This window comes from Theropithecus gelada, chromosome 5 (genome assembly GCF_003255815.1).
Source record: "Theropithecus gelada isolate Dixy chromosome 5, Tgel_1.0, whole genome shotgun sequence".
Taxonomy (NCBI): domain Eukaryota; kingdom Metazoa; phylum Chordata; class Mammalia; order Primates; family Cercopithecidae; genus Theropithecus; species Theropithecus gelada.
The window spans coordinates 173,725,681-173,753,099 of NC_037672.1; the positions used below are offsets into that span (position 1 = coordinate 173,725,681).

The window sequence follows — 27,419 nt, forward strand, 5'->3', positions numbered from 1 at the left end:
GGGACATGGAGGAGCTAATTTAAGTGTAAACAAAGACAAGGGAAGGTGAACTGTTTTCACTATTGTTCACCAAGTGAACTATTCGGTAAAATCATTACCAACACATCATTTTAGGTAAGGTAATTATGTTTGCCATTTCAGTAAAAGGGCATGAAACTCTGAACACTGCTTGGCTGAAGCAGATTAAGTAGTCGGCTTCCCATACCATATCCAATTACCACAAGGGAGAAAGCGCTGCCTGTCTCAGAGTGACACTCACTCACACGCATGACCCTTCCTCGACTACCGCAATGCCACGGTCTGATTTTTTTCACAAATGTTTCATCCTTTTCCAGGATTTTAGCAAGTTGGAACCAAAAGTATCATCAAGTTCAAGACTGTTTCTTCTACATAAAAAGAATATTAAATACGCAGTTATTTGAATCCTGTTTCTAACAATAAAAATGTAAGCAAAGCACTTGTAAGAGAAAAAGACATTAGGCTGGAACAGCGGCTCATGCCTGTAATCCCAGCACTTTGGGATGCCAAGGCGGATCACTTGAGCCCAGGAGTTTGAGAGCAGCCTGGGCAACTTAGTGAGACCTCATTTTTGCAAAAAATTTTAAAAATTAGCTGGGTGGGGTGGCATGTGCCTGAGGTCCCAGCTACTTGGGAGGCTGAGGTAGGTGAATCACTGGAGTCCAGGAGGCGGAGGCTGCAATGAGCCACGTTCATGCCACTGCACTCCAGCCTGGGAAACAGAGTGAGGCCGGTCGCAAAAAAAAAAAAAAAAAAAAGAAAACAAAAAAAATTGAAATAAAAAAAAATGAAAGAAAAATAAATTAGTGTGACAATGAAAAATTACTGTGAAGAAAATCACATTAAAATGTTAATTTGAATTCCATAATTGGGAAAATATAATAGCACGGAAATATGGAAATATAAAGCTTCATTTTATTATATGCTTACATACAATTCTAATTCTGAAATACAAATATTAATATGAAAATCACTTTTAAAAAGGTGATGCAGTATCTCCATAGAGATGTGAATGAATAATATAGTATTATCTAACTTTTAATGTACTTACATACTACCTGAGGGCCTATTTAGTGTTTAGTGCTTCATTCCAGTTCCAGTCAGAAAAAACATTCTATTTAAAAATGGGGTTATCTGGTCAAAAGTTCTAAAATACTCCAACTAACATCTGCACTGGAATCCTAGGGAAGTGAATACTTTCTGGATGTTACTGAATCAAAAATTATGCTGTCAGCTGTTCAAGAGCTGGGAAGTGTGTCCACTACTGATTTTTCATCCCTTTTTCCTGTCTGCCCACGGGCCTCCAACACCCCCAGCACTATAGTCTTCAGCACAGGGTAACCATGCAAGTCACAGCACTGACTGGCAAGCTGACAAAGAGAACCAGCAAACAAAATCAACTATTTTGCATAAACTAGAGTACTCAAGCAAATCAGCTAACTCTCACAGAAGGAAAGTATCTACTCCATAATTCATCCTGGTGTCCACACATCTCAGACAGCACACACTGGACTGGTTACCATTCAGGAAGAGGGTCCCTTAGGAACAGTGCAATCACGTTTTCCTGAACAAATTCACACAAGTTTAACTCTGGCATCTAGCATTCTACCATTAAGTTTTCTTTATATTTTCCTCAGTGAAATTGTTGATATTTTAGGTATTCTATGATGATTTCACTGTAAATTTAGAGTGCATATTTATTTTTGTGGCAATAATATAGATATTTACACATCAAAGTAGCAACAGTAGCATGTTTCATTAATAAACATTTAAACTTGAAAATGTATATGCTCTAAATATATTTAAGATGAGTTCATATTAAATTATATGGCATTCTAGAAAGCTTATGTGTACCAAAGTCCTTTTCAGCCAAATGACTTAAGTATGAATGAGGCATTTAAGGAGAGAGCATCATCCCAGATTCTTTGGTTTGGTGTGGTCTATGGACACCTGCGCTGCCCTTCAGGAGAGGAACAAACCCAGGCACCCAGGGAAAGTGGGAACATATTATAGGCAGAACTACAGTATATAGCCTCCAGACACTGAATGATTAAACACCCTGCATTTCCTTCACCTGTTTCAAAATCAAACATCAGTATTACATCTTCTTGCTATATTTTAGACATAGGGAAAATTGTCAGCAAGCTTATAATTTTAAAAATTTAATAAATTAGTTGCAAGGTGCTGAATAATCAGTTATGTCGTATGTCTAGGACACAGAACTTATATGCTATATTTTCTTTGTTTTCTGATCATGAAGACTATTTAACACAAATTTACAGAAAGCTTACTACATGCCAATCATGGTTCCAAGGGCTTTATATATATATATATATGCTCTTTCTTTTATCTTTTTTTTTTTTTTTTGAGACAGAGTCTCACTCTATTGGCCAGGCTGGAGTGCAGTGGCATGATTTCAGCTCACTGCAACCTCCGGCTCCTGGGCTCAAGCCATCTTCTCACCTCAGCCTCCAGAGTAGCTGTGAATACAGGCACGTGTCACCATGCCCAGTTAATTTTTCTATTTTTTGTAGAGACAGGGTTTTCTCCATGTTGCCAGGTTGGTCTCAAACTCCTGGGCTCAAGTGATCTACCTGACTCAGACTCCCAAAGTGCTGGGATTACAGACGTGAGCCACCACACCTGACCTATATACACATTCTTATCCTCAAAACAACCTGATGAAGCAGGCATTAATTCTATTCTGTATTTTGGAAGAGGACTTTTAAAAGGATAAAGTAACTAGGCCAGACACGGTGGCTTACGCCTGTAATCCAGGCACTTTGGGAGGCCTAGACGGGTCAGGAGATCGAGACCATTCTGGCTAACACGGTGAAACCCCATCTCTACTAAAAAAATACAAAAAAAAAAAAAAATTAGCTGGGCACCTGTAGTTCCAGCTACTCTGGAGGCTGAGGCAGGAGAATGGCGTGCACCTGGGAGGCGGAGCTTGCAGTGAGCTGAGATCGCGCCACCGCCACCGCCACCGCACTCCAGCCTGGGCTGCAGAGCCAGGCTCTGTCTCAAAAAAAACCAAAAACAAAACAAAACAAAACAAAACAAAAAACAGATAAAGTAAATACACAAAGCAGACTCAAACAAAAATTAAAAATTAGCATCTACTCATTGTGCTACAAAGAAGCACAGAGAAACTAAGTAACTTGTCCAAGGCCACACAGGTACTAAAAGGCATAGCCAGGACATTAATACAGAAAGGCATGTCCAGGTCCTGTGCTCTTATCCACTGCACTGCATCTCTAAACAAGTTCCGTCACTGACACAAGCGACAGTGATGTGACTGAAACAGGCAGAAATATTGACAGTGAGTTCTTCCAGGCACTATCACAGGTAGTGTAAACAGAGTGCATAGTTCTGCAATTAGCAAAATAGCTAGCTTTCATCCCAGCCTTGATCACTTATGACTGCATTCTTTACTACTGTATAAAAGTAAGAGAAAATGGTAATTTAGGGACCAATTTTAGGTAAATTAAATTACAAAATAAATGTCTAAATAGAAACCTTTATAAATATAGAAGTCACAAACCACATCTTTCTGATCTACCCCAAAATATACATCTTTCCACCTGTCCAGATGAGGACAGGTGGAAGCCGAACTCCTTTAGAAGTGAGTCTTTTAAACTTGTAAGTATTGCTTTTTACACAAAGTTGTGCATTTGAATATTTCCTCTTTCAGAATGTCCTTTCTCTAGTAGGTGGCATCCCTTGAGTTTGAGTAAATTACTCCACCATATTAAAAAAAAAAAAAAAAAAAAACTTTTATAAGAACAGCTAAAGTATTTATATTGTTTATTTGGTAGTTTACTCACCTCCTCACATCCCCACCCCCACCTTTCTGGTCTCATTGTTAGCAGATTTTAAAAAGTAGGAATTTCCAGGACACTTTAGGGTTATCTCCTTCTCTCTCTCTCTCTTTTTTTTAATTGCCCACCGACCTACAAATAAATATATGTGCAAATATGGAGATTCTAATCTTGTACACTTCTGATTGTCTAAATATTCTATTTCAATGAACTGTCTACAAATTCTTAGCCATGCAAGAAAGAACATGTAAGTCACACTTGGCAGTCTGAAGAACTATTAAGAGGTATATGCATGTATATGTGTGTGGGGGGGGTGGGGGTGTGTATGTGTATCTAAGCATGACCACTGTTTACACTGCTTGCTCCGTTTGGAATGCAAACCATAATGGCAGAGATGTCTACTTCTATAATTTTGTAAATGCATCCAGATAGCACAATGATGGGTGCCTACAGTAAGTCAAAAGTAATCCCCACTATCATGACCAGCAATCAGGAGCATATAGAGGATTTCGAATACCGTATATAGTTGACCACTGTAATTAGAAAGGCAGAGCCACTGCCAGACACTTTAAGAAACCTGCAGTTGAAAATGGCTTCGGAGAAGCTTCTAATCAGCTTCTGGTCGGCTTTCTTAGACACTTCTATGCAACAATGCCAGGTTAAACTTCTTAAAACCTCACTTTCAGCACACCACTAAAGAATCTTCATTGGCTCCTGTTGCTTTCAACCCAAACTCAGACTTGCTCTTGGTTTTCACACTTCCCACCATCTTCCCTTCAGTTTCCCTTAAAGCTCTTGACTTTTGCACCAGAGGGTTTGCTGCTAGTTCCCCAAACATCCCTGACCTTCACTTCCTCTGTACTTTGCTGTCATTCTTCAAAATTCAAAACATCCCTCTCTCCCCCATTTCTGTAATTAGCATCTACTCAATTTTAACATTGGGTCTCATATCATTCCACCTTTCCCAGACCTGCCCATGCAACTCCCAGAAGGCTAGCCAACAACTGGTGGCAACTCACAAGACTCTCTTACAAAACCACTATTACGGTCTCGATTTACAGTTTAATTCACTTGTAGTATTTTTAATGAGTAAATTCTTTCCTCCAAAATGATTATAAGCTTGTTATAGACAAGATCACTCACTCTACATTTTTTGCATCACACACTGAACTGTAATTTCCTGCTTAGAACTGAAGCTGCCACTAGTAAGAATTGATTAACATGTCCCTGAGTTGAAGCAGATTAAAGAGCAAATAAACCTGGTACTAATGGGTAAAAAGGAATTAGGAGCATCCACATGGCTTCTTTCTTGAATTCCTGGATTACCTTTCCCTGACTCTTCCAGGCAGCCCCAAGGCAGTAAAGCAATGGAGGAAGGCCTATGGAACGGGGATATAATCCATCTGCTTACCCCAAATGCCTGGAGACTGCATGAGTCTCTGAACCTGGAATTTTTATGGAAACCCAGTGCATAGACATATTAATCAGCAGGACTGATGGCAGCATCATGTAAATAAATACATTACTATTTTCCCAGTGAAGATAAAAAATATTTAAATTAGAGAATGATGACTATAAACAGCTTTATGTCAGTACAGATCAGGATTATAGCACCAAATAATTTAAGAAAATGAGCTGCTGGGGCCGGGTGCAGTGTCTTATGCCTGTAATCCCAGCAGTTTAGGAAGCCAAGTGGATCACCTGAGGTCAGGAGTTTGAGACCAGCCTGGCCTACAAGGCAAAACCCTGTCTCTATGAAAAATACAAAAATTAGCCTGCTCTAGTGGCACATGCCTGTAATTCCAGCTACGTGGGAGGCTGAGGCACGTGAATCATTTGAACCCACAAGGCAGACGTTGCAGTGAGTGGACATCATGCCACTGCACTCCAGCCTGGGTAATAGAGCATGACCCTGTCTCAAAAAAAAAAAAAAGAAAGAAAGAAAGAAAGAAAAGAAAAAAAAGAAAATGAACTTTTGGATTTCAAAATTGGAAAAAAAAAAATTATAGTGGGTAACTCCTAACACCTGAAAGCAACTAGGGCATGAGCGGTACAAGGAAACAGTATGAATCCACTGACAAAGTATTTAATGTACAACTTGATTAATTCCATGATGGATGCCCAATAAAGCAAATTAAATAAAAACAACCTCTGCTTTCTCATGGTTAAACATAAACTCTGAAAAAACAATTAATCAACCGAGGAAAGAAGTCACCCCAAAAACTTACACTAGTAAGTTTCAGAAAAACAACTACACAAACCTAAAATATTTATAGTAAATTTTATAATTACATTATAAATCAAACTCATAGGCATCTCTCCTTGTTTAAAGTTCCCTGCTATATATGTTTTTATAGTGAGAAAAATCAATGATACCTTAATCCACAATTTATACAAATCTGTACTTACAAATATGTGTTTGCAAGAAAAAAAAAGGTAGACCCATATAGTATTTATAAAATGCACATCTACAAGGAATAATGTAACTGGTGAAAGGTGAAACAATATATGCTCAGAAGTCAGAGGAGGTATAATAATGCTTCTGCCAACTTAAATTTGTTCTTTCCAAATCCACTTATTTGTGAAAGGTCATTTGGCAGAGGTAAAATCACAATCTTTCACTGAAGTTACTTTAGCGCAACTTTGAAAAACTGTTTGTCAGGAAATCTTGTTAAGCCTCCAGTTAAGTAGTCATTCTTATAATATTACTATGGATTAGGTCATTTATAATTTATCTTTAGTCAAACGAACACCATGTGGTAAAGCCTGGAAGAAAGTCTGGGTTTATAATCCGTTTGTCCCGTTGTGGGGAATTAGGACCTAAATAAATGCAACAAGGTGCCCCTAACTGCAAAGTCACACACAGTGCTTCTCTCTGCCTTCCTGTATGCTGCTACAGTGTGCCAGAGACCAGCAGAGGGGCTGAAAGGAGTCTGAATCACAGGCCCAAAGGCCCAAAACCATACCACATTTCTCTAAAACACACATGCTTCTCGATTTACAGCGGGGCTACATCCCGACAAATTCCTCCTGAGTTGAAAATACATTTCATATACAGCAGCGTACCTGTTGTTTACTCTCGTGATCACATGGCTGACTGGTCACAGCTCACTTCCATTGTCCAGCATCCAGAGAAAGTATTTTACTGCATATTATTAGCCCAGGAAAAGATCAAAATTCAACCCTTGAAGTATGGTTTCTACTGAATGTGTATCGACTTTGCACCACTGTAAAGTCCAAAAGTCCTAAATAGAACCATTCTGAGTCGGAGACTGTCTTTATATGCCATAAAACTTTTTTTAAAAGAAGAAAAGGAAAAAAAAAATCTATTCTTTTTCCTGGTTAAGTCATTCAAATCTTGGGTTCATCATCCTTAATGAAATAAAATAATATCTGTATTATGGAAATGTAGCGAAAAACAAAGCTAACTTGCAAAGCTCTTTGCGAAGTGCATAACACACGTTATGGACATCACAGATAACGGTTACAAACTCCTACTCTCAGTAAGAACCCCAGGACTGCCAAAGGCAAGCAGGCAAGCACAGTCCCAGGGATTCGGGAAACCCTCATTAGTCTCATGCCAGTTCCTCTGTTGGCGAAAACCCCAGCAAGAGCTGAGAAACAGCATTCCAGGTTGGACACCTGGAGATAACTAGGAGGCCAGGACCTTACTCTCAAGAGGAACCGGAATCAGAACCGGAAGTCCAGAATGAAATCTAAATCCATCACCCTCTGTCTTTCTCCACTCAACTCTAAAGGACAGGAATAGAGATCTATGGGTCTTAGAGATATGCCACTAAAATCAGTAATTAACTGCTTCCTATAAAGCAATTTTGATAACTGTCTTGTGAATAAATAGCTACCAATCAGATATTCATATTTCAGAAGAATATAATGGAGTAGAAATCAAAATGAAAGATGAATTGAACTTTCTATATCTAAAACCTCATATGGCCCACATCACTCAGAGGAATGTCAGAAATCTCTTATAAGAGTGGATGTTGACAAACATACTCAATCATATACTATAAGTAAAACTGTAAATATAACAGCTTTGGACTTGCTATTCTCTTTTGTCCCTATCATGTCCAGTTAATTTTACTTTTGCCTGCCTTACTTTCTTGACACTGTCTTGTGTTAACATCCTTCAGAGAAACATTTTAAGACTTTTCAGTAAGTCATGCAACCACAAATAACTAGAAATAGGAATCCAGTAAATGCAAATACAAGTCAAGGAATAAGGAGAACTTCATTCCATTTCTGATTTTTACCTACAATCTTTTGTATGGCTTTACAGGTGGGGTGAAGGGCTGGATGGCTAACTTTGGTTCATAGCTTGTGTGCTATTTTTGATTTTTTAAATATTAAAAAAGTTCCTAGGTGAAAGTTATGAAAAAATTGCATCTATTGGTCTTATAGATATTTAGCATCTTCTGTTTGCCTTCTGAAATATTTTCTTGGGGTTCACGTAGTTATAGAAAATTAACAACTGATTTCTCCCCAGTTCTTCTCTAGTGCTTAAATCTAAATGAGGCACTTGTATAGGCCACTAGGGAGAGACATAGAGTCTTCACATCAGTTTCTTGGCAGTTGTGTGACATGTTTCATAGCAAGGACACAGTAGTTTCACTGAACACATTAATGACACATGCCCTGTCAAGGCTCTATTCACCCACTGGGGAACGAAACTTTAATGGAGCAATGAAATACTGCTTTGTGGTCTATGGAACTGAGAGATGATGTTTCATATGGGAAATGATGTTACATCACATGGGAAAAGAACCCACATCACATGCAGAATGCTAACCCATATTCACTATACAGAATATAAAAATGGTTAAATATCAAAAGCAACATTTGCAAACAAAAATGCATAGAGATTTTCATGGCAATGGTAAAATTTGCCATATCACCAAAGGCAAATTTTACATCACCAATGAAGACACTTTTGAAAGTTAAAAATAAGCTAACTTTTTTATTCTCCAATCCCATACCTATACATAACACACGTAAACACACACACACACACACACACTCAGGGTACATGAATTCAAGACTCACCCAGCAGTGAGTGACTCTCATACAATCTATTGGCTTATCAGGGAATGCTTCTCATTTTACTTTCTACTGCACATTTTCTTACTGTAAACCAAAGGAAGGGACCATAGCCAATACAGAGATGTTGCCTTACTAAATCATACTTTTACTAGTTTTGACTTTGCAGAAATAGCAAATAGGTACTGCAAAATCAAGGACTCAAATTATCAGAGGTGTTATTGAGCCCAATATTACATTTCTGTGGTATTTAAGAACAGAAAGATATTTTCATCACTATAGTTATGGCAATGTGAGTATAGGCACTGAAAATTATTTTTGCAATTCAGAGAATGCAGTCTGTTCTGCTATTTCATTTATATTGTTTTTACTCAAGAGGCATTCCTTTAACCCCTATCTTAAATTATTACACATTCCAACATTTTAATGTTTCCCCAGAATTTAAATACAAAGGTAGTTTGATTTTCAAAAATTACTCTTCTCAACCTTAAAGTGTATTTCAAAATAAAAATAAAATATTTCAAAATATAAGGCTACTTATTTTCTACACATTGTGTATGTGTTAATCAATAGTCAACTTAAAGTTGACTGTAACACACCACAGGTATACCTCTCCACTTGCCACCAGTTGAAATAAACCACTGTAGTGTAGTTCCAACAAGGGATACTGCAAGTGTTTGAACTGAAATGTCGAATATAACTTCTTTAAGAACTCTCGTAAGCGTACTCTTTATGGCGATGGCAGGTATGAACTTTTTAGATAAATATATACTCTTTTAGATGAGCCAGTAAGATGTAGGAACAAACACAAATCCTTTTTGAAAATCAGAATGCCTCAAAAGTATTTCGGCAACATTTGTAGGCAAAGGATTAAACACCTCTTATTTAAAACAAAATAAAACAAAAAAAAAAAAAACCCAAAAAAGAAAAAAAAAAAAAAAAAAAAAAAAAAACCTTAGTTTTCAGTATCTCATGACCAGATTTTAGGAATGAAGAGCTTATAAAGTTGAAACAAGCCTTGCTTGATTGTGATCTAACTGACTCTAATCTCCTGTTACATCTCAAGTCTGACCAATTTCAAGTGAACTCTGAAAGCCCTGGAGCCTGGTTACTAAAGTCCCTGACACTTTTTTTCTAAAGTCGCGCACAGCGCCTGGTGCTCCGCAGCTATGCACACTCCGGGAAAGTAAGGCTGGCTTTACTGATAACCAGTGTCCCAGAATCTGTCTGGAGTCCCATGAATCCACTGGGGAAAGAAACGAGCATTTCCCGACTAAAATGAACTCATACTCTCCAGAGCCCCGCTGACTGGGCACAGTTCAAGACCCCCTGGTTGGCCCAGAGGAAACCAGTCTGAAATAGCTTTCGGGATCTCTCACTGGGCACCTCTCCTCCGGGCCCTTCACTCGTGTAACTTGCTTGCCTCTCTAGCAACAAGTTTCTATTTAAAAAGAAGAAAAATTTTCTCCAAAGCAGACTGCACTGAGCTCAGTAACTTTGGATCCCACGTACACACGCTTAAAGCACATACACACTTTCCCCCGCGCAGGTTCTCGGGTCCTCCGCAAACCCTAACGCCGCAAACCCTAAAGCAAACTCTCGGGTCTTCCGCAAACCCTAACGCAAACCTACCATGGCCTCGCCCGCGTCGGGCTCCGCGTCCGAGAGGTCCAGTCCGGACTCTAAGGCGGCGGCGGCGGCGGGCGCCTCGCGAGGACCCGGGAGCAGCGCAGCGGCGAGCAGAGAACACGCCAGAGAGAAGAAGCCCAGCAAGTGCATGGTGGAAGGACCGGGGGTGGGGGACCGGTCCGCTGGCGGGGGCAGGGGTGGGGACAAGGGCGCCCCTGCGAGGCCGCGGGCCCCTTCTGGTCCCTCTCCCCCGGGCTCCTCCCGGCGACCCCCCTGGGCGAGCCGGAGGCGGCGGGAGCGGGTCCGGGGCTCCGCGTTCCCAACTTTGCAGGGCGCCCTCCCAGCCAGTGCCAGGGAAAGGCGGCGGGTGTCAGGTAAAAGCCTCACAGGAAACCGGACATCCGAGCTCCCCGCATTCGGAGCCCGCGAGGTGAAGCGAGGGCGAGGGAGGACGCCTCCACGGTCCGCGTCGGTGTAGCTTTTTGGAGAGAGGGGGGGAGCGCCAGAACGCCCCGCGATGTTCAGCCCCTCCAAACCCGCCAGAACCCTCGTCCCCCTCCTCCCTCCCCTTCCCCGAAGTGAGAGGAGCCGGGCCGCGGGCGCTGCGGCGGGGGCGCTGGCGGCGGTGCCGGGGGCGGGAGGAGGGCGGCGGGGCGGCCGGCGGCGGCGGGGCCCGGGAGCGCCGCGGCGCAGGAGCCTCCAGAGCGCGCCGGGCTGAGCGGCGGCGGCGGCGGCGGGCGCAGGGGCAGGGCATGACTGACGCGCCCTCTGCCTGCGCTTATGTGAGAGAAAGCGGCCGAGGGAGGGAGCCTGCCGAGCCCGGGCTGCCCTCCCCTCTCACTCTCCCTCGGAAGCCGTCTCCCTGGAGCTCCCCGTTTCCCTCGCCTCCTCCCCGGCGGCCCCACCTCCCCCGACCCCCACTGGATCTCTCCCTCCCCGCCCCCCGTCCCCTGCCAGGAGCGGGCGGCCGGAGGAGCAAGTCCAGTCCCCGGGCTGGTGGTTGGCGGGACCGGCTTTAGAGGTGATGCGACCACCCTGGACCACGTGGAGAGAGGAGAAACTAGGCACCGTGGGGTGGAGGGAGTCCCCGCTTTATCCTCGCCGCTCCCGAACTCTTGTCCTCCCTCCCGCACGCCTGGGCCCCAGCGCCCTGCTCAAAGTTTGGAAATGTCCTGGGGGTTCTAAAAGTTCCAAAAGAAGGTCATCACTATGTCAGAGAACCCTATGGGACCTCGGAGGGATCCCCTCTCTCCCTTGGTCTGTGTAGTTGAAAGTTGCCTGAGGATGCAAGAACTGCAGTTCTCAGGATGCAGTGCAGGCTGTTGGAATGGATACTAATGATCCCTTTGGAATCCTCCACTTCTGACAGGTGAGGAGAAGGGCCAGAATCTTCGTAGAGAGTAAAGAGACATATTGTCAGCTTCTGCGAGAAGTTGGTTTACTTGAAAAAGGGGCTGGTAAAGAGAGATGTGTGTGAGACATATTCCAGAAAGGATGTAATATCGGAAGAAAAGTGACTACATTTCCCCATTGGAAAAGCACTGGGGTCTCCGTTGGGCTGGTGGCATTGGCTGGCTGCCTCCTTGGGGCAGGGTGAGCAGGTTACAGAAGACCATGCTAAGGGGTTTCAACAGTGTACAGAACATCAAAAGTCTGCCTTTCACTCCCAATCTACTTTTAAGTACACTGACGTTATAGGTCCATAACATCTTACCGGAAGAAATGACTTTCTTATCTGGTTCAACTCTAGAAGATTTGAAACTCCTCACCCATAATTTACTTGAAGGCTTAAATATCTCAAAGGACAGGGAACCCTCCATTCTTTGTGGCTGTTCAATCCATTTGTCGATGAGCAACACTGCTGAAAAGCATTTCCTTCCATCTCTCTATTGCTTTCCACTTCTGGAGTTTTACACAATAAATCTAATCTCATTTCCACAACTGAGTCCTTCAAATATTTCGAAAATATTTGTCATGGTCTCCCTAAGCTAACTACTCCTGGCTAAATATCCCTTTTATTCCCCAAGATGACAGTTCCAGTTTCCCCACTTAACCATACTGTTAGCTTTCCATGTTCCTGAGGTATGCGATTGAGAACATGGCTCAGTACTTAGTGCTATAATGAGCATGCAGAATGGACAGTATGCCTTTGTTGACACAGCCTTGGATTGAGTTTATTTTCTGGCAGCCAAATCACAGTGTTGACTCACACTACCCTTAAAGTCAACAAAATTCCTCAATAATTTTTCATGTGTACTGCTACTTAGTCACGTCTAAATTGCCCTGTATTTGTGGAGTTAAGTTTACTGTATCCAAGATGCTTTTTTATGTATCTTTATGAAATTCCATCCCATCAGACTCGGTCCATCATCCAGCCTGTTGAGATGTTTTGTGATTTGGAACACAGGCAGTGTATCACTCTCTTGCTGTCATCCTGCTATATGCGTATTTGATCAGCCTGCCGTAGTTATCTTCAGACACTGATAGATCTGTGAAAAGAGAACAGCTAAGGGCCGACTGGGGTAAGATTTAAATAGAAGGTGGAGTTTCCATTCAACCATTTGCTATTACAATGATTCTCAACTTTGATTGCACTTGGCATCACAAAAGGAGATTTTGAAAAAACAGATGCTTGAGTACACCTTCTGACTTTCTGGCTGAACTGGTCTAACTGGAGTAAGACTTGGACATCAGGATTCTAACAGTCAAGCAAAATTGAGAACCACAGGCATGTCCAACACCCACAGGCCTAGCAGTGGGTGAATACTGGAAAACCAACAAACTCAAAATATATCCAAAGTATATTAGTATCATATTAACTACTGTACTATTTAAATGCAGCAGGAAGCTGTATTTAAACTTTTTTCTCACAAAAATGTTATCTTCCTGCTCCTATATTTTGAGTCAGAAAATGCTGGCAAAAAGTTTACTTGAATAAAAAAAAAGGTCTCCAGAAACAATCATGCAGTAGTTGTTTAAGAATGTATTAAGGTAAAAAGGAATAGTTGCTCAGGACTTTTTGTTGTTTTTCTTCATTAGCCCGTGGAAACACTTTTGCCACTAGCAGATTTTAAAGGTTAAGAAAGTCCGTTTCACTGGTTTGTGAGTTCATCACTAGCTTCATGCAAGACCTATTTTACAACAGGTCTTCTCAATCTGGTTTTTCAAAAAGCATTGCTCTGTCAGTGGAGAAAGAGAGTTAGGTAGCAGAGCCCCAGCCAGAATAACACCTCTTTTTCATATTGAGTTTTTGTTTTCTTTGATGATAGGTTTTGTTGTTTGTGTTTGTGTGTGTGTGTGTGTTGTTTGTTTGTTTGTTTTGAGATAGAGTCTCACCCTGTCTCCCGTGCTGGAGTGCAGTTAGAGTACAGTGGCGCCATCTCAGCTCACTGCAACCCCTGGGTTCAAGCTATTCGCCTGCCTCAGCCTCCCATGTAGATATGGGAGATGTCAGTTTTGGATGGCAAAATAATGATGATAGTATATACATTGTACATTCTCTAATATCCATTCTGACCATCTACTTTACTTCTGATTTGTTATTCCCTAACCTCCTTGCTTTGTTAGTTTTACTTTGTTGCTTCATTTCAAGTTTTTTTAGTTGAATGCTTAGTTCATTTTTCTTCTTTTTAGTTTAAAAATACAAGTTTCGGGCCATGTGTGGTGACTCACATCTGTAATCCCAGCATTTTGGGAGACTGAGGAAGGAGGATCACTTGAAGGTACTTTGAGACCATCCTGGGCAACACAACAAGACCCCATCTCTGCAATCAGTCAGTTGATCACTAAAATACAAGTTTTGTCTAAATTCTGCTTTACCTGTGTTTCTCAATTTTGACACGTAGTGCTTCCTTTGGCAAACAGTCACAAATATATCTTAATTTGTTTATATTTTTAACCCAAAAGTTATTTATGTTTTCTTAGTTTAGGGCTATATGATTTCTATCAATTTCTAATTTTATTATATTTAATTTTTGCTATAAATGATGTTGCTTTCAGAAATGCATTCAGGCTTTCTTTGTAGTCCTGGATATAGCTGATCATTGCAACTAATTCTGTGTGTGCTTTATTTTTGTTGGGTATTAATTTTGAGCTTATTATAATATTCAAATCTCGTTTGGGAATGACTTGTTAAAATCTCCAGTTATAATTGTTGACATGTTTTTCTGTTTCTGACTGTAGTTCTTTCTGTTATTTTTTAACATAATGTGATACCATATCATTTTGATCTAATTTTCTTCTTAGTAGTAAATAATGTCATTTTTTTAACTTCCGATATTTTTACTTGAAGTTCTACTTTTTCTGATATTAAAATCATAGGCTTTAAGAACTGACATCAGCTGTGAACATGACTTAGGTAAAACTATGAACCAGTTATGTACACATGACTTAGTTGTTTCTTCTAGGAAACATTAGCCTGGAAAAGATAAGACTGCAATCCAGTACTTAAATTCACTGTTTGCCTCAGGAAATGCTGACAAAACAATATATTGAAGACAATAATATTCTGACTCTGGTAAACAGCCTGCTTATTAATAACAGTTTCCTTACCCAAACTCTCACTTACAGGTGTTAACCGACCCTAAACTAGTAGGTTATGAACTTTGCCCAATCTTACTCCATTCCCCACTTTGAAAAACCCGCCTTCAACTACTGTGTCCAGACTCCAAAGCTCGACAACTGTTCTGCTTCTGACTTACCCAAAATACCCTAGGACCCCGTTCAGGTGGCGTTCTCCCTACTGCAGTAGGTTCGACTAAATGGAACTTTTGCTTATCGAAAGGTTTTCTACTGATATTTTGGGGTGTTCGACAACTTGGAGGTCCCATTGAAACCCCTTGTTGCTCAAGCAAAGATCCTAAATTCAAAATAGTGCAAATCACTGAGGCCTCTTCAGCTTCCTGGCTTGGCGGGGGCAATCACTCTGACTACAACAAAGGGTTAAGTCTTCTGTTAGATTTCAGTCCCTCTTTCTTTTTATCAAGCTACCAAGTGCTAAATGTATTTTATCCCCTAAGATCTCCTCTCAAGAACTCTTTGATTATTTCATCAGACTTGAACAAATTTATCCTCAATAGATATCTGCCTTATTACTAACTATTTTTTGTCACTGCTTTCTTCAAAATTTTCTCATGGGAGTCAAAAAAAAGGAAGTTCATAAGAAAGAGAATAAGCACGGGTCCTGTTAAGTCAATTCACTGAGCCATCCCTTGGGACTAGATGCCCAGAAGGTGTTTTCCTCAGATTGGTATTGACTAGACAGATATTGCCATAAACTTTATCAAAAGCTTATACAACGATTTGGAGTCTTGTTTTGTCTGTGAGACACTGATTTTGAATGAGATCTCTTGGTCAAACTTTCCATCTTCCCCAACTGCACATTTATCAGGTTTGCCACTGGAGACTACCTAACCTTTAGTTTGGGGAGCCAAGGGCAGGAGGTACACAAACAACTCATTTGACTACCCATTCCCAGATCATTTTGCCTTTGTCTCAGACTAAACCCAAGTTCATATCCCCTCCAAGCCATATTCCTGCCTCCTACATGTATTTTGCACTATAACTAATACTATGTATCTCTGTTTAAATGACTTAATCTAGAATTTCAGAGGCCATTTGAGAAACCTTTTGTAAGAACAAAACTGTTCATTTGAGAGCTGCCTTATGGAAAGAGAGTGAAATTCCAAACATTCAATGATATATATGTTATGATTGATATAAGAAATCTTACAATACAAATCCAGATTCCACAATTGCTTCAGTAATTATTCCATGGAAGACACAAGTGAGAAAAATGTGAAAAGCTCTTTTTTAGATGTGCCCAAATCACCACTTGGCTCAAGAAGCTTTTATCTTTACTATTCCGGTTCTCTCACCCAATTGCCCTCCAAGTTCCTCTTCCCTGACACTCTTTCTGATGTCCCTTTTCTTCTGGCCATCTAGAAACACTAAATGCCAATTGGCTCTTAAAGTTGACCAAATCAGAATAAGCTCATTATGGCAGATTTTAAACCCTGGTTGGGTCTAAGCTAAATGTCATTTTCAAAAACTTCAAAAGTCTATGCAAGATAGGCATAAATTTACAGAGAAATTTGCAGTAGTTCTAGAAACACATAATTCAGGGTTCCCAGATCTCTATCAAGTGATTTATAGGTTATTAGGAACCTCAAATGCAACAAAATGTGTTGAAAAAGGCAGTGTGAATACCTTGAGTATGATTTAAGAGACTCCACATTTCAGAGTAAAACCAGAGGAACTTTAAAAAGCTATAAATTTTAGACAAAACTTTCAGAGTTTACACACCAAAACAAGGATGACAGCATTGGAAACCTCAGGGGGATGCTCCTGCTCACCTGTAGAAAACATTCAGGTGTAGGTCCTGGAGCATGTGCAGCGTCAGCTCCTGCCTCACTTTCTCTGAGTGGCCTAATGTCAGAAATAGGGAAATTTAACATACAAGCAAAAACTGGAAAGGAAAATGGTCCTGTTGCTAGACCTCCACACCCTCACGGAATGAAACTAAAGGGGAGAAAAAGGAAGTAGGAAATCAGTGATGCCTTTCCAAATGAGTATCAAGGACTCAGTTTCTTATTTGCCCTTAAATGCCCAAGGAGAATTTCTGTGTCTTAAAAGGTGATCTTGCGAATGTTTGATCCTGGCACTATCATATCAACCAAAAGACTTGCCACTGTCACATGACCTCTTTCTCAAAGTTAAATGACTCCAGTGGTGGCTATCTCTAATAATCCACAAATTCTCCCCGTTTCATACTGTGCCTGTCATCTTCAGACCTTACTAAGGAATGTTCTTCATAATCTGTCACTTTCAGAATGGCAGTTTGTTGTCACCAGTGGACCTCAGGTGGAACCTTGCAAACAGTTTTCATTAAATTTCCCACCTCAAGAAGGACAAATTGATCACTGTGCTTTGTCGACATTGGTGGGGTAATTTTATTGAGGTTGCTGAGAAGGTCTCCGGTTGCTTGTCTCTTCTGCACCAGCATAATCTAGTTAAACTGTAAAGGTGGAGACTGAACAAAAACTCAAGTGTCAGGGTACTTTTGAACCCTTACAAATGGGTTTCATACAGTCACCTCCTTGATATGGATTTTGAATATCCTAGTCAATGTTTGCTAATTTCCAAAGTGAGAGGAAACTTTTGTTTGCTAGAAACGTAGATTCTGACAGTAACATGTTTGAAGTCTGGATATTTCTCACCCAATTTAGTGCTCTACCACACTTTGGGCAGACATAGCAAAGCACCACAAGGGACTCACACAATATACTCAGTCTTATCACCAACAAGTATGAGTTGCATTTTCTTCATATTCTCCCAAAGAACCTTGGCATGACCTGAAAAACAAAGACTTTATCATCTGGAAAAGACAGCATAGAAAAAAATTCCTAGAAACCACATTGGAAAGAAATAGCAGATAAATTTGACTAGAACAGCAGTTAAACTTGAGGGTATAGATGCCTGGATTCATGTCTCCCAGCTGAAAAGACACAAGATTTGACCCACTGACAAAAGGATTGACATTCTTCTCATTAGAAGATTTAAAATTAAATATTCTAAAGTATTTTTCAAAAGCAAATGGCTCTTGGAATAGAGACAGTTTCTACCACGAATCTTTGTTTCAAGATGGCAACTGCAGGATGTGGACAGCTTCCACTCAAGACTTACAAATGTGACTTACAAAAGTCTTTGAAGTTTGGATATTTCTTACCCAATTTGGGGCTCCACCATACTTTGGGCAGACATGGCAAGGCATTATAAGGGACTCACACAATATACTCAGTCTTATCACCAACAAGTATGAACTGCAGTTTCATAGAAATGTAGACTTTTGGCCGGGCGCAGTGGCTCACGCCTGCAATCCCAGCACTTTGGGAGGCCGAGGCGAGCATATCACAAGGTCAGGGAATTGAGACAATCCTGGCTAACACAACGGTGAAACCCTGTCTCTACTAAAAACACAAAAAATTAGCCAGGCGTGGTGGCGGGCGCCTGTAGTCCCAGCTACTCGGGAGGCTGAGGCAGGAGAATCGCTTGAACCTGGGAGGCAGCTTGCAGTGAGCCGAGATCGCATCACTGCAGTCCAGACTGGGTGACACAGCGAGATTCTGTCTCAAAAAAAAAAAAAAAAGAAAAAAAGAAAAAGAAATCCAGACTTACACAAGACTGACAAAATTTACAGTTTTACAAGGCTTACAAAAGTAGATTCTAATGACTGGGCCACATGGCCATGCTTGATTCTGCAGGGTTTTTGTTTTTTTTTTTTCGTTTTTTCCTTCTATATTTTCTTTCATCATTGAAGGCTCAAGAATCTGCATAGTTAACCGATGGTTGTTATTTCTTACCCAGTAAAAATTCATGTTCTCTAACTTGAATGTGGCTTTCTGTACCTTTAGTCATTCCTTGACATGACGACTCAAATATCAAGAGAAATGCATGCACGAGGTGGCCAAAACCAACAATCAGGCACACTCTTCCCTGTGTGTCCCAACCTGCTAGTACCAGTCGTTTGTTATGAAATACTTGATTTCGTTCATGACTGGACTCAACCACTAATTGAATTTTTATGTGAAAGAGAACACAACAGAGCAGGTAACCAAAAGTTTCTGCCTCCACTGAAATCATGCTCAAGGATCCTTTCTCAAAGATAACATCTGCAAACAAACTTTCATGGAGAAAAGCCTCAGAAAGGGAACAAGGAACAGATGGTTTGTATTTGAGATCTGACTCAGATTTACAAATCTTGCAAAGAAGGCTTACTAAGGGGGTAACTCTTTTGGTTGTCTGTCATATATACCCTGGGTGACCTTTGGTGAACCTCTTTTTGTCACATAGGGTTTATGTGAATACTAAATTAGTTAATATGTATAAGGAACTTAAAATAATATCTAGTATCTAGTAACCTCTCAATAAATTTTGGATAAAGCATTAATAATGGCAGATGTGTTGTTGTGTGTTGTTAATATCATGTCTGATATACTAATCTTTATTTCTTCCTTATATTTATGACATTTTTCTGTTGTTTTACCCTTGCATTTTAAAGTGACTATTCAAATGGTATCAGATTTGAAGATTGACTTTCTTTTTTAAGCACCTCAAAAATGTCATTCTATTGTATTCCTTCATCGAATATTGTACCAAGAAATCTAAGCATAATAATAGTTTATAGCCATATTATGTCTCTTATGTGTCTGGCTGTATTTTTAGGGGTGCTACAAATTCTAATGTATTTAGTATTCCCCAAATCTTATGATATAGAAATTATTATAATCTATATTATATCAACAAGGAAATTGAGCGATGAAGAAGTATCTTGTTTAATGTTTCAGAGCTAGTTTTTGACTGAGCCTAAATTCAGGAGATTAGGCACTGTCCTCTCCTGCCCCTTTATGAATGTAAATATGATACTTTTCCTTGTTAGATGGTTGGCCATTCTTGTTGGAAAATTTTAGAACATTTTCTTTGTTTTCTATTATATTGAATTTTACCATTGTTTGTCCATAGGGAGTCATTCATAACGTTTTTAGCACAGTGTCAGCCCGTTTAATCAGTGTGCGTGTGTGTGTGTGTGTGTTTGTGTGTGCGTGTGTGTAATTTCTAAGAAATTATTAGTCAAATAATCTATACAAAGTATCTCTCTTGTTATAGTTCTCTAGAACTTCTTGCATATGGATATTGACATTTTACCTTTATAATAATAGCTTATAGCTATATCGTGCCTACTATGTGTCTGGCTATATTTTTAGGGATGTTGCAATTGCTCATATATTTAGTACTCCCCAAAATATTATTATATAGAAATTACTATAATCTCTCTCTATATATATCAGCAAGGACACTGAGCTATGGAGAAGCTCATGTGTTAACAACTCTTATATTCCTTCTGTCTATCCATCCTTTCCTAATTGCATATGGAGATTCAGTTTTTCCAGCAAAATATATTGAAAAGACTATGCTTTTCCCACTGTATTGCATTTGGACCTGTGTCAAATATTCATTGTCCATATATGTATGGGTTTATTCTGGATCTCTATTTTGTTCCATTGATCTGTTTGTCTGTCTTTAGCCCAACACCACACTGTCTTGATTACTTAAGCTTTAAAATCAGTCATGAAGTTGTCTAATGTTAGTCATCCAATTTGTTAATTTTTGCCAAAAATATTTTGACCAATCTACCCAAACATATGTATAATATGTATTTCCATATTAATTTCATAACCAGCTTATAAGTTTCTACCAAAAAAAGTCTGCTGCGATTTTCATAATGATCAAAACTTGATATAGATCAGTTTGAGTACAATTGGCATCCTAACAATATTGAGTCTTCTGATTCATGAACAAGGTATATCTTGCCAAATACGTAGGTCTTCTTTAATTTCACTCTGCAACATCTGTAGTTTTCTTTTTACAGGTCTTGTATGTCTTTGACAGATTTTTCCCCAATTTTTTAATTGCTTATGCTATTGTACTGATTTTTTTTAATTCGATTTTTTTTTTTTTTTTTTTTTTTTTTTGAGGCTAGAGTGCAGTGGCATGATCTGGACTCACTGCAACCTCTGCCTCCCAGGTTCAAGCGATTCTCCTGCCTCAGACACCGGAGTAGCCGGGATTACAGGCACATGCCACCACGTCTGGCTAATTTTTTTTATTTATTTATTTTTTGAGAGAGAGACAGGGTTTCACTATATTGGCCAGGCTGGTTTCAAACTCCTGACCTCAAGTAATCCACCCGCCTTTGCTTCCTGAAGTGCTGGGATTACAGACGTGAGCCACTGTGCCCAGCCTAAAACTTCAATTCTTGATTGCTAATTACAATTGATTTTTGTATATAGATCTTGTATCCTGCCACCTGGCTAAATTTACTTATTAATGCTGGTAGACTTTTTGTAGATTCCATAAGATTTTCTAAATATCTGATTATGTAGTCTATGAATAAAGACAGTTCTCATTCTTACTTTCCAGTCTGGATGCATTTATTTTTCTTTCGGGAAAGAAAGAAATTCCACTGGATATAATCAATAAAATATCGAATAGAAGTTGTGAGAGTCTGCATCTGTTGAGATGATCATATAGTTTTTCTTCTTTAGTTGCTTAACACGATGAATTATACCTACCGGTTTTGGAGTGTTAAACCAACCTTTTATTGCTGAAATAACTCCAAGAGTTTGTATAGAATTGGTTTTATTTTTTCTTAAATGTTTAGCATAACTCAATTAGCCATCTGGACCTGGAGTTTTCTTTGTGGTAAGATTTTTAACTGTTAATTCAGTTTCTTTAATAAATATAAGTCCATTCAGATTATTTATTTCTTCTTGAATGAGGTTTTGTGCTTTGTAACTTTCAAGGATAGTTTTTATTTTATTTAAGTTGTCACATTTGTTGGCATAAAGTTTTTATAATATTACCTTATTATTTTTAATATATGTGGAACCTATGATGATGTCACCTCTCTTGTTGCTGATATTAGTAGTTTAATAGCTTTTATCATCTCTCTCCCCAACCCCCATGAGTCTGGCTGGAGGCTTATCAATTTTATTGATTTCTTTAAAAATTACTTTTTATTTCATTGTTTTTTCTGATTTTTTCCTTTTTGTCCTACTCCATTGATTTTGGCTCTCATCTTCATTATTTTTTTCTTCAGTTTAGACTGGAGTTAACTTTATGTAATTATATACATATATGTTTACATATGCTTATATATAAATATAACATATTTATATATGTATATATAATATATAAGATTCAAGGTAAATTTACATATACTTGCATATAAATATATACATTTATATATATAATTAACCCCAGCCTAAACATATATGTATATATATTTTAGTATCCTAACATAAACAAGTCACTGATTTGAGATCTTTTGCCTTTTTAGTGTTGTAACTTTCCTTGTAAGTACTGATTTAGTAACTTCCCACAAAATCTGATATGTTATGCTTTAATATTCATAATTTTCATTCAGTAAGAAATACTTTCTAATTTGCCTTTTTGATTTTTTTTCTTTGATTTGTGGGTTACTTATAATTGTGGCATATAGTTTCTAAATATTTTTGGATATCCTGGAAATCCTTCTGTTGCTTCTAACTTAATTTTATTATGAGCAGAAAACATAGTTTTTATGACTTGAATCTTTTGAAATTTAGTTAGCCTTGATTTTTTGGCTCAGAACATTATATATCTTGGTAAATGTTTCATCTGCACTTGAAAAGATTGTATGTTATGCTATGGTAGGATGGAATTTTCTATACTTGTCAATTAGGTCAAGTTGATGAATAGTTTTAATTTTTCTATATCCCCTCTGTCCCTCTGATGTTCTGATATTCTGTCTGTATATTCTATCAATTATTGAGAGAGAGTTTTGATATCTCGAACTGGATTTATCCATTTCTTCTTGCAGCTGAATCAGTTTTTGCTTCAGGTATCTTTAATCTCTGTTATATATGACTATGTAACATACTGTTGGGAAAAGAAGACATTTTGAGAATTAAAAGGGGCTATAATGATAATTACACTGGAACAATAGGAATAAACCTAAATTGTCCTGAGAGCGTATATTCAATCCATGTTGAAAATGGTGGTGAAATATTTTTCTCTTGCATAATAGGGACTGTGGGTGAGAAGTACATGCTGATTGTGGTGGCTCTGCTTTCCCCAGAGCTACAGGGTTAGTAAGGCTCTCTGCTTTGCCACATGGCTCCTATCTCAGGATTGCCCCATGCTCACAAGATAGAAGACATCACATGCATAGTATAGATTTCTCATTCTCACTTACCATTCCTTCACTGAATCCCACATATGTTGCTTCTTCAAACTGGCATATTGAACAAGTAAGATTTGTGGTGTCTAACTAGAAAACAACTCTACTTTTTCCCTACCACATACTCAAATTTACTTTTGCCAATTGAATCAAAATGATGACAAGCCAAATGAGTTGTTTAACTTTTCCTAGATGATAAAAAGTCTCCCTGTGTCCTCTAGACGTAGAAACAGTCTGAGTTTTGTAACTTATTATCCTAATTCAGTTTAACAATCATATCTGAAAAAGAATTCCTGTCTTTGCTAAAAATCACCACTTTCATCCTCTCCCTACTGGTATTATAGTCTCAATACCAACAACAGACAAGGGGTAGTTCTCATTGTTTTACTTTGCTACCCCTCCACCTCCTTTCTGTTGCTACCTTTTCTGATAGCTTCAAGTCACTATAAGAGAAGGAAAAGGAAGAAGGTAGAGGGGCAAAAGAATAGAAGGAGGAAAATTATTTCCTCACTTTTACTGTTCTAAAGCTGTGCCTTCGGTATTCTTTAATTGAAAGCACAGTATTAGACTAGCGAAAGTCAGGAAATAATTTTCATTCAGGTTGCAGATGTTTAGAGCTCGCTCTCCTGGATTATTTTGGTTTTCTGAAAACCCTCTTATCACTGGAGGTATTACACCTACAGTTTGCTTGAACTGCGTGGATTTATTAATTTTCCAACTGAGGGCTAATGCCATTTCTCAGCCAGATCACACAGTGCCATGTAGGACTTGTTAAGGATATGAATTTTAGGGAAATTAATGATAAGTCAAACATGGGTCCTAGGATGGACCAAGGATGGAGAGTGGCATTATCAAACATACACTTTTAAATGAATACACTGACAAGAGTGACAAAAATAGACTGGAAGAGTTTTTGAGCAAATAAAAGTCAGAATACAATTGTGAGAATTCAGTCCAGATAGGATCATAAGTTTAATGAGAGTACTGGCAGTAGATGTGGAAATAGGTGGATAGACTCAGGAGAGTTAAAGTTTACAGAATTGTCTGTTTTATTGGGCATGGGAATGAACAAGAAGAAAGTTGTAGGGCTAAATGTCAGGTTTAAAGCTTTTGCCAATGGATTATTGGAAGTGCCATTCAGCAAGATATGAAAGCTGAATAGGACCGAGTTATGCAGGGAGATTGCGAGTTCCACATTAGATATGTGGAGTTTCAGTTACCAGTGATGCATCCACATGGGAATATCAGATACTTAACTAATGATATAATAGAGTGGAGCCCAGAAGAGGGGCCTGATTTGAAGATATACATTTGAGAGTCATTAATGCCTGCCAATTAGAGCTGGGGGAGTGAAGCTAGTTACTTTGAGAGAAGGAATAAAGAGAATGGAAAAGCCTGAGACCAATCCTTGACAAACACTATCATAAAAGTCAGGAAGAGGAGGATGAGTCCACAAAGGCACGTGACAAGTGGACTAGGAGTTAGAAGGAAAGCTGAGAAACTGGGTTGTCACAGATGTCAAAGGATGGGAATAGAGTAGGATAGACGTAGCCACTGGCAATGTAAAATCCTGCCAATTAAGTAAGATGAGCTCTGGCAAACACTCACTGGATTTCTCTGCTGATCTCATTAAAATATTTTGTTGTAATGTTGGATGCATAAGTCAGATTTCAGTAGGTTGAAAAGAGAAAAGAAAACAAGGAAATAAAGACAATGAGCATGGAAAATGCTTTTGGAAAATACGGATATGAGGGGAAGGGTTAAGTGGTAGCTGGTATGGGAACTGAGGTCAAATGTTGATATATCCATCTTTAATTAAATATGATGTGTGTGGTGCAATTATGTTTTTAAAGAATATAGACTTTCATGGGCAGATATGCAGGATAAAGAGAAATAAAATAGGAATGCACTCAAATAAACATATAAATATTCTAGTTGTTAACTGTACAAGCAAAGAAAAAATGACTAAGAAAATACAGTAAGTTTTTAACAGTTTATCTCTTGAAAGTAGGTTGGAGAATGCCTTTTTCTTGTATTGTTCTTTGTGTATTTCACAAGATATATACATAGTTAATAAATACTAAATCAATATGTACTAATTGTGTATATGTGGTATATGTATATTATATATAGTATACAGGTATATACAATATATGCCACATATACACACTACTTATATATAGAATATGTACTATATACATATATACATTATATACACATGCTATATATACATAGTCTATACATATATACATATATGTGTATACATCTGTGTATATAGCATATGTATATAGTATACAGTGTATACATATATATTCTACATATGTATATGTATGTATATACAGATATGTATATGGTGTGTATATAGCATATGTATACATATATACATAGATACATAGGGGTATATATGTATATACTATATAAAATATACATATACTATATATATTCACAATTAGGGGATATTGATTTACAATTAATTTTAAAAACATTCTTTCCCTGAGACAATAAATACGTGTGAAATTGCTAGCATGTATGTTAGAAATAAATTTTCAGTGCTGCAAAAGAAATAGCACTGAAACATGAATTTTCTCAGCAAGGCAATTTTACTTCTATAGAAAGGTGCATCTCATGGATGGAGCCATGGTGACAGCTCACCTGAACAAGGGAGGGGAAGGGGTTCTTATTCCTGACCCAGGTAGCCCCTACTGCTGTGTCATTCCCTTATTGGCTAGGGTTGGACCACATAGTCTAAGCTAATTCTGATTGGCTGTTTTAAAGAGAGTGGGGTATGAGCCAGAGTGGCGCAGTGAGCAGTTTCGGCAGGGAGGACAGTTAAGGAACAGGTGACTAAAGGTAACTCAGGTCAGAGTAGGTGACCAGGGGTGACTCAGGATGGAGCAGGTGACCAGAGGTGATTGAGGATGGAGCAGGTGACCAGGGGAACAGATGTGAACTACTGATTAGAACTGGCGGAAAGGTTTTTTACTGAAACTAGGGGCAAGGAGACGAAGAGAAAGAGGAAGTTAAACTTTAAAATGGAGAACAAAGGACAAGAAACTTACCATACTGACATACTGATTCTTTGAAGAGAAACTTGGAACTCACTGTATTTAACAATATAGAACACTAATTAAAGATAAAGTTTTACATAAATTCCTGAACGAGCATAAGCATAGTAAAAAACTATAGTAATTTTGCAAGAAGCAATCAAGGTTGGAGGGAAATGAGAAGAAATAATCATGAAGGAAGTGAAAACAAGGCTTCGCAAGACCAGCGGGGAATTGGAAAAGCAAGACCATGAGAAAAGAGCAATCTGCATGTTCTGGGGAAAGGTGCTGGAATGCAGGCAGCATACAGATCGGAATTAAACATGGTGGAGTTGGGTAGAAAGGTGGAGATGCATGTGGAAGGATGTAAGATGACACTGCAAAATTTGGGGAGAAAGGAAGCCAAATTAGAATTAGCTGAAACTGAAAAGACGCTTGATATTGACCGTAAGTTTGGTTACTACTCTGATTGTAATGAACACCCTCTAATAAATTTTAAACAGTAAAGTGACATGATAAGAAGAGCATTTTTGAAGAATGAATTTTTATCATTATTTGGGCCAGAATAGAGGTATGTTAGGAGATAGAGAAAATGAATTTGAATGTACAGAAATAGGATAAAAAAAATTTCCCCAGAAACTTACAGGACAGATGGCAAAGAAATAAACTAGGTTGATTATGTGAGTTTGAACTTAAAAAGGATTGCTGGAGACTATGAGTAAATGAGGGTACTGTTACTCATTGAAGATCTACTATGTGAAAGCAGGGGAAATCGAATTTTCAAATCATCATCTTAGTTTCTCCTAGCAATCCAGTGGGGGGCTTATTACCTTTTCTATGGATGAGGAAACAGAGTTAGAAATATTAATATTAATTTCTCTGAGTTCATACTATTCTGCAAAACTTATGTGTGTATCTCCAGAATTTGTCTTATTTTTCTACTCAACACATTATATACAGCCCTGTGAAGACATAAAAGCCAAACCAAAATATAGAGAAGTAGGGAGAAATAACTTTTGGATCTGTTGAAATTGGAGTTGCAGCAGGATACATAGGGGAGTACAGCACTACTTT

General features: G+C 38.8%; 1 protein-coding gene across 2 annotated transcripts in view; it reads right to left on the bottom strand.

Moving 5' to 3' along the window:
• Positions 1–11,149, bottom strand: part of VEGFC (vascular endothelial growth factor C) — a 120,336-nt gene extending 109,187 nt beyond the window's left edge. For both annotated transcript variants that reach the window (XM_025386743.1, XM_025386742.1), the window contains exon 1: positions 10,527–11,149. In XM_025386743.1, the coding sequence (XP_025242528.1) occupies positions 10,527–10,673 (147 nt within the window). In that variant the 5' untranslated portion in view covers positions 10,674–11,149. The remainder of the gene's footprint in view (positions 1–10,526) is intronic.
• Positions 11,150–27,419: the final 16,270 nt, after the last annotated feature.